Genomic DNA, 15,550 nt, shown 5'->3' with positions numbered 1-15,550 from the left:
ATAGGACTGTTTTATGTGGTCCCGTGTATGCGGCTACCTTGGTGGTTAAGTGCTGAATACAAAAATCTGTGTTTCTAAAATGGCTACAATAAACATTTATGTTCCGGTATGTTAACATGTATGTTGCTATTTTATGCCTTATGCATATGTGCTAGTAATTAAATATGTGCCTGTTTTTGACCCCTAGATATTAATAGACATATTTTTGTTTCCAGACTGGATGCTTTTCTCCATATGTTTTAGAATGGGCTTTCTACATTGGCAAAGTCCTGACAGAATTTCAGACATCCTGACCTGGACGTCCCAGTTCCTTTTGAACGTCCTTTCTAAAAGGCCGCTCGTAGCTTCTAGAATACTATACGCCAGTGGTTTCCACACCTGGTCCTGGAGGCACCCCAGCCAGTCTGGTTTTCGGGATAGCCGCAATGAATATTCACAAGAGAGATTCGCATGCACTGCCTCTACTGCATGCAAATCTTTCTCGTGAATATTCATCGTGGATACCCTTAAAACCTGACTGGCTGGGGTGCCTCCAGGACCAGGTTTGGGAACCACTGCCACACGCTAATGCATGTATCACTGGAACTCAGAGCAGGTGCAAGCGTGTGCACCTATGGCTGGTGTAAGGGCTTGCATCTGAATTATATGGGTGACACTAGTCCTACTATATAAATGTAGAGTGACCGACGTGCCAAGCTTGCGCGGCACGTCACAAATCTCTTCCGACAAGGAGGCAGGAAGTTCCAGGAACAGAGCTACGCCTACGGGTGACCACTGACCGGCGACCACTGGGCAGGGATCGTCCGACAGCAGCTCCGAGCCGCATGCCAATGGGTCCGATGAGCTTCTGCCGCCGCCGCTGCTGCTGTGACCCGGGCGCTTTTCTCTGCCACCATCCCCCGGACCGGCTTTCCTGGGCGGGGGCTCGGCTGGACCCGGCGGGGCTCCGACCGCTTTCTTGCCCGTTTTAATGGGCTCAATGGCTTGTATTCTATAATGGACCCCTGTGTTCCTTTATAGAATAGGCTTCTACCAGGCGCCAGTTATTATAAAATTGCCCTCCATATGTATTAGAACAGAATCGATCACAACCAGTGACTTAACCTATGTCAAACTTTTGTTTTTATTTCCTTTACCAGTTCTCGACACTGCTGGGCAGGAAGAATTCAGCGCAATGCGTGAGCAATACATGAGAACAGGGGACGGGTTTCTTATCGTGTACTCGGTCACGGATAAAGCCAGCTTCGAACATGTGGACAGGTTCCACCAGCTCATCCTTAGGGTGAAAGACAGGTGCGTATCCACAGCTGGATTTTCTCTGGAGGAAGCTTTGAAGGGAACCCCCAGTCACAGTGGTGGGGTCAGAAAGCACACGGCACCAAGGGGCAATGGTACTGTTCATTGCTACTGCTTGGATTTACGAAGTTACTTCATCTACAAATCTGGAATTTAGCAATCGTCATCCCTACGTAGTAACATAGAGGGGCATAATCGAACTGTGCCGGCCATCTACATGGGCGGCCATCTATATGGCCGGCGCCACAAAAGGCGGTCCCGAACCGTATTATCGAAAAAGATGGCTGGCCATCTTTCGTTTCAATAATACGGTTGGGGCCGGCCAACTGTCAGAGATGGCCGGGTTTGAGATGGCCGGCATCGGTTTTCGGCGATAATGGAATCCGAGGCCGGCCATCTCAAACCCGGCCAAATCCAAGGTATTTGGTCGTGGGAGGAGCCTGCATTTGTAGTGCACTGGTCTCCCTGACATGCCAGGACACCAACCAGGCACCCTAGGGGGCACTTCTAAAAAATAAAAATAGCTCCCAGGTGCATAGCTCCCTTACCTTGGGTGCTGAGCCCCCCCCCCCAAATTCCCCCAAAACCCACTCCCCACAACTCTACACCATTACCATAGCCCTTATGGGTGAAGGGGGGCACCTACATGTGGGTACAGTGGATTTTGGGGGGGATTTGGAGGGCTCCCATTTACCACCACAAGTGTAACAGGTAGGGGGGGGATGGGCCTGGGTTCACCTGCCTGAAGTGCACTGCACCCACTAAAAACTGCTCCAGAGACCTGCATACTGCTGTCAGGGAGCTGGGTATGACATTTCAGGCTGGCATTTTTTTGGTTGGGAGGGGTTTGGTGACCACTGGGGGAGTAAGGGGAGGTGATCCCCAATTCCCTCTGGTGGTCATCAGGTCAATTGGAGCACTTTTTTGAGACTTGGTCCTTTAAAAAAAAATGGACCAAGTGAAGCCGGCGAAATGCTACTCAAAGCCTGCCTTCTTTTTTCCTTTATCAGCTGAAGCCGGCCATGTCTTAACAATGCCTCCGTCCCACCTCCCATACCCTTCCGAAACGCCCCATTTAACTTTGGCTCTGCGACGGAAAGCAGTTGGAGCCGGCCAAAATCGGCTTTCCATTATACCGATTTCGCCGGCTTCAGGAGATGGCCGGTCATCTCCCGATTTGTGTCTGAAGATGGCAGGCGATCTCCTTTGAAAATAAGCTGGATAGTAACATAGTACTACTACTACTACTACTATTTAGCATTTCTATAGCGCTACAAGGCGTACGCAGCGCTGCACAAACATAGAAGAAAGACAGTCCCTGCTCAAAGAGCTTACAATCTAATAGACAAAAAATAAATAAAGTAAGCAAATCAAATCAATTAATGTGAACGGGAAGGAAGAGAGGAGGGTAGGTGGAGGCAAGTGGTTACAAGTGGTTACGAGTCAAAAGCAATGTTAAAGAGGTGGGCTTTCAGTCTAGATTTAAAGGTGGCCAAGGATGGGGCTCAGGAAGTTTATTCCAGGCGTAGGGTGCAGCGAGACAGAAGGCGCAAAGTCTGGAGTTGGCAGTAGTGGAGAAGGGAACAGATAAGAAGGATTTATCCATGGAGCGGAGTGCACGGGAAGGGGTGTAGGGAAGGACGAGTGTGGAGAGATACTGGGGAGCAGCAGAGTGAGTACATTTATAGGTTAGTAGAAGAAGTTTGAACAGGATGCGAAAACGGATAGGGAGCCAGTGAAGGGTCTTGAGGAGAGGGGTAGTATGAGTAAAGCGACCCTGGCGGAAGACGAGACAGGCAGCAGAGTTTTGAACAGACTGGAGAGGGGAGAGGTGACTAAGTGGGAGGCCAGCAAGAAGCAGATTGCAGTAGTCTAAATGAGAGGTGACAAGGGTGTGGATGAGGGTTTTGGTAGAGTGCTCGGAAAGAAAGGGGCGGATTTTACGGATGTTGTAAAGAAAGAAACGACAGGTCTTGGCAATCTGCTGGATATGAGCAGAGAAGGAGAGAGAAGAGTCAAAGATGACCCCAAGGTTTCGAGCTGAGGAAACAGGGAGAATGAGGGAGCCATCAACAGAAATAGAAAACGGGGGGAGCGGGGAGGTGGGTTTGGGGGGGAAAATGAGAAGCTCGGTTTTGGTCATATTTAATTTCAGGTGGCGTTGAGACATCCAGATAGCAATGTCAGACAAGCATGCTGAAACTTTGGTTTGGATGCAAGGTGAGATATCAGGGGTAGAAAGGTAGATTTGGGAGTCATCAGCATAGAGATGGTAGGAAAAGCCATGGGATGAGATTAATGAACCAAGGGAAGAAGTGTAGATAGAAAAGAGGAGGGGACCAAGAACAGAACCCTGAGGTACGCCGACAGGCAGAGGGATAGAAGTAGAAGAGGATCCACCAGAGTGAACACTAAAGGTGCGGAGGGAGAGGTAGGAACAGAACCAGGAAAGGACAGCAGAGAAAGACCTGTATGGTCCATCTAGTCTGCCCAACAAGATAAACTCATATGTGCTACTTTATGTGTATACCTGACTTTGATTTGTATCTGCCATTTTCAGGGCACAGACCGTAGAAGTCTGCCCAGCACTAGCCCCGCCTCCCCCCACCGGCTCTGCCAGCCAATCTCCGCTGAGCTTCTGAGGATCCATTCCTCAGGAGATCCATTCCTCCGTTGGCTAATGTTTTATTTCTTTCTTGTGTGCTCGTTAATTTTTCTGTCTCAGACTTTTTTTTTTTTTTTAAATAAAGTCTTCCTAGGAGTGATATTTAGGGAGATGTTGGGAATGAGATGCAAAGCCTGCAGGGTGCTCAAAAACATATTTTTCCCTCAGCAGGCAGCCACAGTCCTTTGTTTCCAAACTCTCAAGCTGTTTGTTTCCTTGACTAGTACCTAACAATTAACGTGTTGAAATGTGTTCTCTCTCCATCTCTCTGCCATCTTTGAGGCTGTTCCATACTGCCCCTTGTCTCCATTTCATTGTTCTTTAAATGGTACATTTAGCACATCAGGAAATTATTATACAGAGCAAAATCAAAGGTTTCTGGACTTTTTTTTTTCCTTTAGAAGTCTTTGCATGAAGTTATTCTCTTTTTATTTGTATTTTTCTATCTCAAGCGTATCCATGGTTAGCTGTGGCCCAGGGGCAAATCTATAAAGGGTGTTGAAATTTGTACACTAAAATGTAGGGTTCTGAGTCTGAATACTATAACTTCAACGGGGTGCCCAGAATCCATTATGGAATAAAACGAGGCACTCGAGGTGAGGAGTGGCCTAGTGGTTAGGGTGGTGGACTTTGGTCCTCGGGAACTGAGGACCTGAGTTCAATTCCCACTTCAGGCACAGGCAGCTCCTTGTGACTCTGGGCAAGTCACTTAACCCTCCATTGCCCCATGTAAGCCGCATTGAGCCTGCCATGAGTGGGAAAGCACAGGGTACAAATGTAACAAAAAAAAAAAACATTCTATAGCGATATCTGAGCGGCCAGATTCCATTATGGAATAGAACAGGGCGCTGACCGCTAATTCTCTAATGGCATCGGGGTGCCCAGATTCCATTATAGAATAGAATGGGGCACTGAGGGTAAATTCTATAACAACATCTAGGCAGCCAGTGGAGGAGTAGCCTAGTGGTTAGTGTAGTGGACTTTGATCCCGGGGTACTGAGTTCAATCCCCACTGCAGCTCCTTGTGACTCTGGGCAAGTCACTTAACCCTCCGTTGCCCCTGGTACAAAATAAGTACCTGAATATATGTAAACCGCTTTGAATGTAGTTGCAAAAACCTCAGAAAGGCGGTATATGAAGTCCATTTTCCCTTTCCCTATTTGTAGATTCTACATGGAATGTTGCTACTATTGAGATTCTGTTGCTACTATTTGAGATTGTACATGGAATGTTGCTATTCCACTAGCAACATTCCATGTAGAAGCCTGCCCTTGCAGATCAGCAATGCGGCCGCGCAGGCCTTTGTTTCTGTGAGTCTGACATACGTTCAGGACATCAGACTCACAGAAACAGAAGCCTGCGCGGTGATTCTACATGGAATGTTGCTACTATTGAGATTCTGTTGCTACTATTTGAGATTCTACATGGAATGTTGCTATTCCACTAGCAACATTCCATGTAGAAGCCTGCCCTTGCAGATCAGCAACGCGGCCGCGCAGGCTTTTGTTTCTGTGAGTTACGTGCAGGACATCAGACTCACAGAAACAAAAGCCTGCGCTGCCGCGTTGCTGATCTGCAAGGGCAGGCTTCTAGATGGAATGTTGCTAGTGGAGGAGTAGCCTAGTGGTTAGTGCAGTGGAACATGGGATGTTGTTACTATTTGAGATTCTGGAATGTTGCTATTACTTGAGATTCTACATGGAATGTTGCTACTATTGGAGATTCTACATGGAATGTTGCTATTCCACTAACAACATTCCATGTAGAAGCCTGCCCTTGCAGATCAGCAATGCAGCCGCGCAGGCTTCTGTTTCGGTGAGTCTGACATCCTGCATGTACGTGCAGGATGTCAGACTCACAGAAACAGAAGCCTGCACGGCCGCATTGCTGTTCTGCAAGGGAAGGCTTCTACGTGTAATGTTGTTAGTGGAGGAGTAGCCTAGTGGTTAGTGCAGTGGACTTTGATCCTGTGAAACTGAGTTCAATTCCCACTGCAGCTCCTTGTGACTCTGGGTAAATCACTTAACCATCCATTGTCCCTGGTACAAAATAAGTACCTGAATATATGTAAACTGCTTTGAATGTAGTTGCAAAAAAAAAAAAAAAAACCTCAGAAAAGCAGTATATCAGGTCCCATTTCCCTTCCTTTCCCCCATTATGGAATAAAACAAGGCACTGAGGGTGAATTCTATAGCGACATCTGGGCAGCCAGATTCAATTATGGAATACAGCGTTAGTTGGCATTGACATGCCAACATTTAGGCGCTATTATTTGTCACGTAAAAGGCAGGTGTAAATGTTGCACTTGAGTGTAATCTAGAAGTTGCCCACCTAAGGACCCGCCTGTGTCCCGCCCAGATGTACACCCCCTTGCAGTTGCACACGGAGGGGGTATTTTACTAAAGGTTCTCTCGAGTTATCTGCAGCAGGTCCCATTTTATTCCTATGGACCCTGCTTGTAGGATACCACTTGGCATCCATCTGGCACTTATGTGTCTAACCTGTTTATTTTCGAAAGAGATCGCCGGCCATCTTCCAACACAAATCGGGAGATGGCCAACCATCTCCTGAAGCCGGCAAAACCTGTATAATGGAAAGCCGAATTTGGCCGGCTCCAACTGCTTTCTGTAGCAGAGCCGGCCAAAGTTAAAGGGGGCGTTTCGGAAGGGTATGGGAGGCAGGACGGGGGCGTGCTTATGAGATGGCCGGGTTCGGCCGATAATAGAATAAAGATGGCCGGCTCTGACGAGCATTTCACCGGCTTCACTTGGTCCATTTATTTTTACGACTAAGCCTCAAAAAAGTGCCCCAATTGACCAGAGGACCACCGCAGGGAATCGGGGATCACCTCCCCTTACTCCCCCAGTGGTCACCAACCCCCTCCCACCCAAAAAAAACATTTTTTTTGTCAGCCTCTATGCCAGCCTGGAATGTCATACCGAGATCCCTGACAGCAGTATGCAGGTCCATGGAACAGTTTTTAGTGGGTGCAGTGCACTTCAGGCAGGTGGACCCAGGCCCATCCCCCCACCCCCCACCCCCCCCCCACCTGTTACACTTGTGGTGGTAAATAGGAGCCCTCCAAACCCCCCACCCCCAAAACCTACTGTACCCACATCTAGGTGCCCCCCTTCACCCATAAGGGCTGGCTCCTTCCACGACCAAATGCCTTGGATTTGGCCGGGTTTCAGATGGCCGGCCTCGGTTTCCATTATCGGCGAAAACCGATGCCGGCCATCTCTGTCATTTGGCCGGCCCCAACCGTATTATCGAAACAAAAGATGGCCAGCCATCTTTTTCGATAATACAGTTCGGGGCCGCCTTTTGCAGTTCGATTATGCCCCTCTATATGTCACTTTCATGTGCATAAATGCTGGGTATTTCTATCATGTTAACGTGCAAATGGTACGCAAGTTTAGACACTAAGGACCAGATTCTATATATGGCGCCTAAAAAAATCCACACGGTAAACAGTTCCAACTAATCTTATTCTATAAGCCGCACCTTAATTTAGGCGCAGTGTATAGAGTACACTTGGTTGATATTCTAGCGCCTAAAAGTATGTGCATCCATTTACACCAAGAAAAATGTGACGTAAATCCACAAGCGTAAATTTACACGCACTGTGCCATATTCTGTAACTACACATGCAAATTTTGGAATGCTCATGAAACTCCCATTTTTCCCGCCCATAGCGTGCCCTTTTTGACCTGTGCATTATAGGATGCGCTTAGGGATTTGTGCGCGTAAATTCTAATTATTGCCAATTAGTGCTCATTATAGCTTGTTAAGACCTGTTATCAATGCTGATTAGCTTTTTAAGCCAATTAAGTTGCGTGTGTAGTTATAGAATACGTTTGGATTTTGGCGCAGAACTCTAGGTGTGCTATATAGAATCTGGCCCTAAGGGATAAATTCAAGAAAAGTTGCCCAAAGTTAGGCACCAAACATTTGGGTACTAACCCCTTGGTGTGGATAGATACACGTCCAGATTGTTTAACGAGCCAACTAACATCAATTAATGCTATCAATCAATTATTGATGTAGGCAATGATTCAGATTTGTGCCCACATCTGCCTGATGCTGCTCTGTAACCCTGGTTGCCCGAATTCCACAGTGCACAACTTAAAAGGGGGCTTAACCATGGGAGGGGCATGGATGGGTCAGGGGCATTCTGAGAAAATCGGCACAGTAGCACAGTATTATGGAATAAGGGGTCTCTGCACGCAACTTGGATGCCAGGATTTTGTGCACACATTTTATAGAATAAAGCTGAGGTCAGTTGCACGTGTAACTGCTAAGTGATGCTAGTTAACACTACTTAATGCCAGGGCCGCCGAGAGACTAGGCCGGGCCGGGAGCAAAGCCGCCCCGGCTCCGGGCCCCCTGCATTCAAGGCGGCAGTCGGAGATCGCATCTCTTCTGGCCTTCCCTCCCTGTGTCCCGTCCTTGTCTGATGTAACGTCCGGTTTCCGTGAGGGCAGGACACAGGGAGGGAAGGCCCGAAGGGAGGTGATCTGTGACTGCCGCTTTGAATGCAGGGGGCCCGGAGCCAAGGAGGCAGGCAGGTGAAACCAGCCCGGCGCTAGGGAAGTTTGTCCCCCCTGCCCCCCCCCCCCTCTTGTCGGCCCTGCTTAATGGCAATCATTGCTAGTTAACCTCGATTATCAACTCAATAAGTTACGCACGGAACTGACCTTATTCTGTAATGTGTGTGTGTGTGTGTGTGCAACTTTGTGCCAAGTATAAAGTTTGGCACATAAGTTTATAGAATTTCCCCCTAAGGTCATAAAATTGGGGGGAGGGGGGCAGTGTGTATACAGTAAAACAGGGGTTCTCAACCCGTCCTTGGTGCACACCTAGCCGGTGTTTTCAATATACCCACAAGAAGGCACCCAGTCATAATAGCCCCGACAAAACAGCCCCCTTATCTGTTACCAGTCGGTTAAGTATGTGTTTTTTGAATCTTCACAACTTAAAGAATTTCTTGCACCCAAAGGATCTATAGGATGATATATGTGAAGGTTGATATTAACATATAACGAGCTTAATATGAAAATGGAACTATTAGACAGATTCAATAATTTCCCTTAAAAATTTTCGTTGTATAACTCCATATAAGTTAATCTTGGATCAATAATTGAGAACTCTGATTTATGGTTACCTCAATTTATTTTATGTAAATATTTCCTTGATGTGGTACCTTTTCTGTTCAAGTGTAATACTTGGTAATAACTTAAATAAATAAATTAAAAATAGCCCCCTTAACAAAACAGCCCCCTCAGAAAAAATAACACATCACAAAAAATATAATAAACTACAACTGAAATCTTCACTGATAAAGACACCTACCAGCATTCGACTGCATAAAGCATCCTATATAATAAAACTCACCCTCAACGTTCTGAGGACACTGACGTCACTGTCAGGTCCTCCGGGCACTTCCTTCTGGTTCGAAGCCTTCGTGGTGGTGAAGCCACCAAAAACACTGTGTTGGGGCCCCGCCCTCGCGTCAAACGTGATGACGTCGAGGGCGGAGCAATGGCTTCAGTGGCTTCACAACCAATGACGCAGCAGACTGAAGGTGGCGTGCCGAGGTCCGCAACAATGGCGGCCAGTGCCATCAGAACGCCGAAAGGGGTGAGTAGGGAGAGGGGGGGAGGTTCGGAAGGAAACCGTGCTAGCGCCCATTTCATTAACGCAAGAAACGGGCATGTTTTACTAGTATATAAATAAACAAAATTCTATAGCTACCAACTGGTATTTACGATCTGTTCTGCTATTTAAAGAAACTATTCTTCCATCAACATGCTAATTAAAAAATATATATATATTGTCATCATTTTCATAGTCTTACCAACCTTATCCTGTTTGGCAAGGTAAGATTATTAGGAAAAAATGCAGTTTCATATTCTGGGCAGCCTGATCGGGCCCTTTTGTCATGCGGCTAACTGATCAAGGGTTATACTGTGGGCAGAACAAAAGGTAGAGTGGAGAAGACCCAAGTCCAAAAGACAAGGCTAAGATGCTCCGAATACAACTTTATTAGGACCCTACACGGTCCGTGTTTCGGCTACAAGAGCCTTCCTCAGGGGTCAAACGATGAGTGCTCAGTCTTTGATGGAGCGCATGAGTATCTATCGCATTTTTACCAAGCGATAGATACTCATGCGCTCCATCAAACACTGAGCACTCATCGATTGACCCCTGAGCAAGGCTCTTGTAGCCGAAACACGGACTGTGTAGGGTCCTAATAAAGTTGTATTTGGAGCATCTTATCCTGGTGTTTGGACTGACCTTTTGGACTTGGGTCTTCTCCACTCTACCTTTTGTTGTGTTTCGTCCTTGTGGAGAGTGTGAACCCCATTTGTTTCTTTGCATATATTGTGGGCAGGCCATCTTGACAATGGCTATTATGTCAGGGACTATTATGTCAGGAGCTTTTTTTGTTTGGAGCTATTTTGTCGGGGCTATTTTGACCAGGTACCCCACAAGAAATATGCATGAGATTGATTTGCACAGAAATATCAGCAAACTTCACTAAACATAGTATGTTTATTTTGTTACTTTTTTTTTTGGTACTTCTTGATTCTTGCTTTAATGGTAAGGTCAGCTCAGTGCTGGCCACTGTTTCGTGAGCCTTATCCTGCTTCTTCAGGGGGTGCTGACCCAGCGTTGTTATCGGGTGTAAGGACGACCTCGATACTATTTAAATAGTACTGTAATTTAAATAATATACTTAGGCACCAAGGGATAAATTCAAGAAAGGTCACCCAAAGTTAGACACCAGACATTTGGATACTGACCCCTGGATTCTATATATGGCATCCAAATTTTGGCACGAATTGTAGATGCATGTACAAATTGTGTACTGAGCCAATTAGCATCAATTAATGCTAACAATCATTGATAATTGGCTGAGGTCATTTATTACGCCCAATAACAGCGTTGGATCAGCACCCCATGAAACAGCGGGATAAGGCACTGCGAAATGGTGGTCAGCGTCAGGGTAACACCATAAAAACAAGAATCTAAATACCATTAAAGTTAGCTTAGCGGGGTTTCAAAAAGGTTTGGACAGCTTTCTAAAGGAAAAGTCCATAGACCATTATTAAAATGGACTTGGGGAAAATCCTTCTTAGTTCTAGGATAAGCAGCATAAAATGTATTGTACTGTTTTGGGATCTTGCCAGGTACTTGTAACCTGGATTGGCCACTGTTGGAAACAGGATGCTGGGCTTGGTGGACCTTCGGTCTGTCCCAGTATTGCCATACTTATGTACTTATGGGAGGAGGGCAAGCATTGTCTTTTGTATGGAAATCTCTCATGTGCATTCATCTCATGTATATTCCTTGTGGATATCCTGAAAGCCCGACTGGCTGGGGGTGCCCCGAGGACTAGGTTCAGAACCACTGCAGTAAAAATGCATCTCCCTGAGATGCAGAGCAAGTCTACCTTAGGCAACACCACATCTCACTTCTTGCCTTTTCTTCTTCAAACTAGCCTTTGAGCCCATAAAAACGGGCTATTATAGGAAGGGGGGGTTGAAAGGCCCCCCCCCGTGCCGCCGAATTCACCGCTGCCCCTCCCCCTCTGAATTCGCCCCCCCCCCCCCCGGAGCCGTCGCCGCCACCCACCCTCCACCCGGTCGGGCCCTCGCTCCACTACTGAAACAGCGCGGGTCCGGGAACGCAGCACTGAGCTCTGCTGAGTAGCCGACGTCAGCCTTCCAAGTTCCTTCTTCTTCTCTGCCTGTCCCGCCCTCGTGTGACGTAACGTCATCGAGGGCAGGACACAGGCAGAGAAGAAGAAGGAAGGCCAACGGCAGCTCAGCAGAGCTCAGTGCTGCGTTCCTGGACCCTCGCTGTTTCAGTAGCGGAGTGAGGGCCCGACCGGGTGGCGGGTGGGTGGCGGCGGCAACTCCGGGTGCGGGGGAGCGTTAGCGACGGCGGTGTCCCTCCCTCGCAAATGCGCAGTACAGACCCTCTCTGTTCCGCCCCCGTCATCACGTATTGACGCGGGGGCGGGGCAGAGAAGGTCTCTACTGCGCATTTGCGAGTGAGTACGACACTCGCCTTTTATATTTATTGATTAGTTTCTGGAATGGCGGAATAGGGAGGTGAAAGGGGGCAGGGCAGGGCTTGTTTACCTCTTAGGTGAAAACAATGCCTCCCTTGGATTTGAGTGGCATAAGTCAGTGCCTGCTGTGTAACCATGAGGGCATGTAGCAAAAAAAAAAAACGGATTTGGCTTGGTTTAGGATTTTAGATATTACTCAGCTTTTCCCACGCGATGTGTCATTTGAGAAGTGCATGCTTTTAGGGAAACTTAAAAAAAAGGAGACTGATGTAATGCCAGCCTGTTCATTCAGACTGTCAGCTGGTGCGCTTCCTGGTACTGTGGGTCTCTTCCTGTACTTGCATTCACTGGGATCAGCATGGCACCTGCATAAGATCTGAGAATTAGCAGGACCATTCTCTCCCCCCCTAATTCGCGCTTGTTTGCTGAGTGTCACTGTGGCAGAAGGAAGGAGAAGCTGTTAATCTTTTAACCCTAACAGAATAATCATTTATGAAATGAAAATGTGAATTATAAGAAAGTGGGTGAGGAGTTTGAGCTGTTCCACCAGGCAAGTGAATTATTCAGAACTGGTTTTATTAGGCTGCTTTAAGGAGAGAGGCATTTCCTGCTGGAGCTGAAACGTATTCATGGAATTTTCCCCCTGCAAAGAACACATTTGGCAAATTCAGTGCACTGATGCTACAGATCTCCTTCAGTGTGTTTTTTTATTTCCAGCACAAAACTCTATTAGCGTAAATCAAGGCAAGAGAGACGCCATGGTAAACTCAGGGAGGTTCTGTGATGGAAGCAACAGGATGACGGGGTGAATTATCAAGATTGTTAAGTTATTGCACAGTATGTTAACAAGTTTAGGGGTCCTTTTACTAAGGTGCACTGAAAAATGGCGTAGGCGTGTGTTTTGACCGCGCGCAGGATCATTTTTCAGGGCACCTGTAAAAAAAAATGCCTTTTAAGGGAGGGGGGCTGAAAATGGATGTGCGTCAAAATAAAAATTGGTGCGCATCCATTTTGGGTCTGAGACCTTACCGCCAACCATAGCGGTAAGGTCTCGTGTATTAAACGGGCGGTAATGATAAACGTGCATCCAAATGCCGATTACCGCCTGCACACCAGAAAATAAATATTTTGTGACGCGTGTATATGGATGTGCGTCACTGCCCAAGCCACGTGATAACCAGGCAGTAACTCAGAATTAGCGTGCATTGGGTGTGCGTAGATGCTTACGTGGCTTAGTAAAAGGATCCCTTAATGTAGACAACACTTTTTTCTTTTTTTTAAACTTGTTTCCTGCTAATTTTTTTTTGTAACGTTTTATAAGGGTATAAACGGTTCACTGCTATACAGCCAAATGTACTGAGCTTTGTTGTGCTTGTGATAATTTAACCCTTCTAGGTAATATGAAAAGTGCTTACAATAAATTTTATTACACACGATTTCAAAGTTCCGAAATGTTCTACTCTGCTGAGATTCCAAGCCAGGGGCGTAGCTAGATGGGGGCATGGGCCCCCACAGATTTAGCCCTGGTCTCCTCTACTTTCGACCCCCCCCCCCCCCTGCCGCCGACTTTCGACCCTCCTGCTGCCGCCGCCGCCAGATACCCCAACCCCCGCCAGCCGAAGTCCTCTTCAGCGCCGGTCTCCGGTGCGTTTGCTGATCTGTTTCTGTGAGTCTTGACTCCTGATGTTCTGCACAATGTCAGGACTCACAGAAACAGATCAGCGAACGTGCCGGAGACCGGCACCGAAGAGGACTTCGGCTGGTGGGGGTCCCCAACCCTCGCCAGCAAAGGTACCTGGCGGCAGCGGAGGTACGGGGGAGTCGAAAGTGGCGGGGAAGGGTCGGGGGCTAGGGGAGGCAGGCTAAAATGTGCCCACTCACCTCGAGCTCTGGAGCCCTCTCCTGCCAAGGTCTGGCTACGCCCCTGTTCCAAACATGTGATGGCAGCCAGTCCTTATTTACATGAGAAGACTTCACTGGGTAGCCTGTGTTGAATCTACTTCCCTCATTGGGTCTGTATGGATGGGCAGCCTGGATCGACTATATCGCCTTTATCTGCCATTATTTTCTATATTTCTGTTTCTAAAAACTCAATACCGAAAAACTATTTGTGAGAAAACATTTGAAGTCATCCACTCTAGATAAATTGCTTATTGTGCTGTGAATAATTTGTTTCCTTATCTGCTTTGGCTATTATGGGGAAACTTCTATAACTAGTGCTCAAAATTCAGCTCCGAAAAAAAAAATCGGTACTTGAACGGTATTCTATAACAGGCGTTCCGGGATCGGCACTTATTAAGGAATAGTGCTTAGCCACTGGGATTCGTGCTCAACTTTGGGCACGAGGAGTTGCAGTAGGCAGGGGCGTAGCCAGACCGATGGGAGGGGGGTCCACAGCCCGAGGTGAGGGGGCATGTTTTAGCCCCCTTCAGCGCCACCAACCCCCCCCCTGCCATTTTTACCCCCCCACCCGCGCTGCTGCCGCCACCACCACCAACTTTGACCCCCTGCCACCGCCAACCCTCCCCCGCCATCGCTGTTGGCTACCTTTGCTGGCGGGGGACCCCAACCCCTGCCAGCCGAGGTCCTCTTCCGGCGCAAGGCTTCATTCTGTTTCTGTGAGTCTGACGTCCTGCAGAAATCCGGACAAACGGGCAGATTGGCAAAACCCGCCCAGTTGCCTGGACATGCCCTCAAAAGAGGGCATGTCCGGGTAAATCCGGACATATAGTAACCCTAACCTGGTAGGACATAGATGTGCATTCCCCTTCTGAATTGTGTAATACACGTTTATTTTTCAGGACTGCCCTGTCCCTACCTAAAACACGCCCAGATCATGCCTCCTTGCCAGGTGTACACTTTCAGTTTTAGGAGTATGTTTGTTTACTAAGGCGTGTTAGCGTTTTAACACACCTATAAAATTAAGGTGTGTTAAACGCTAACACGCCAATACATTCCTATAGGTGCGTTAAAAACGCTAACGCGCCTATAGTGCACTTTTTGTAATCACAGGCATTAGATGAGTATATCCCTGCTTTGTAAATACTGGTTTATGTATGTCTAAACCCAAATAACACTTCCAAAATAAGCACCTTTAATTTTTTCCATATTTCTGGATGTAGTCTCTTTATAAATTCATTGAAAAAAAAAACCTTTTGCACTATAATTTTTTTGTGATTGACCTTGTCTTGCTCTTTGGTTTCAGAGAGTCCTTTCCAATGATCTTGGTGGCCAACAAAGTGGATCTCGTACACCTGCGGAAAATCACAGGCGAGCAAGGAAAGGAAATGGCTGATAAACACAGTGTACGTTTTTGTTCCTGTTTCCATTAGGGGTGTACATGGAAATTCTCTCTGAATTGAATTTGTCTTATTTTATTTTTTTCAGTAAAACGGACATTTCATTTGGGAAATGACTCAAATCAAAAATGACACGGCAGGGCAACAGAAGAACAATAACCCTGGTGGTCAAACAGACGAAACAGTCACAACAGGGGTGACCAAAAAAGG

General features: G+C 47.2%; 1 protein-coding gene across 2 annotated transcripts in view; it reads left to right on the top strand.

The window, feature by feature from the left end:
• LOC115474038 (ras-related protein M-Ras) overlaps positions 1 to 15,550 on the top strand; it is a 115,964-nt gene that overhangs the window by 81,734 nt on the left and 18,680 nt on the right. For both annotated transcript variants that reach the window (XM_030209323.1, XM_030209324.1), the window contains 2 exons: positions 1,140 to 1,293; positions 15,247 to 15,346. In XM_030209323.1, coding sequence (XP_030065183.1) covers positions 1,140 to 1,293; positions 15,247 to 15,346 — 254 coding nt within the window. The remainder of the gene's footprint in view (positions 1 to 1,139; positions 1,294 to 15,246; positions 15,347 to 15,550) is intronic.

Source organism: Microcaecilia unicolor, chromosome 7, assembly GCF_901765095.1.
Source record: "Microcaecilia unicolor chromosome 7, aMicUni1.1, whole genome shotgun sequence".
Taxonomy (NCBI): domain Eukaryota; kingdom Metazoa; phylum Chordata; class Amphibia; order Gymnophiona; family Siphonopidae; genus Microcaecilia; species Microcaecilia unicolor.
Note: the sequence above shows the minus strand (reverse complement) of the source record. Positions and strands in the feature narration are given on the sequence as shown.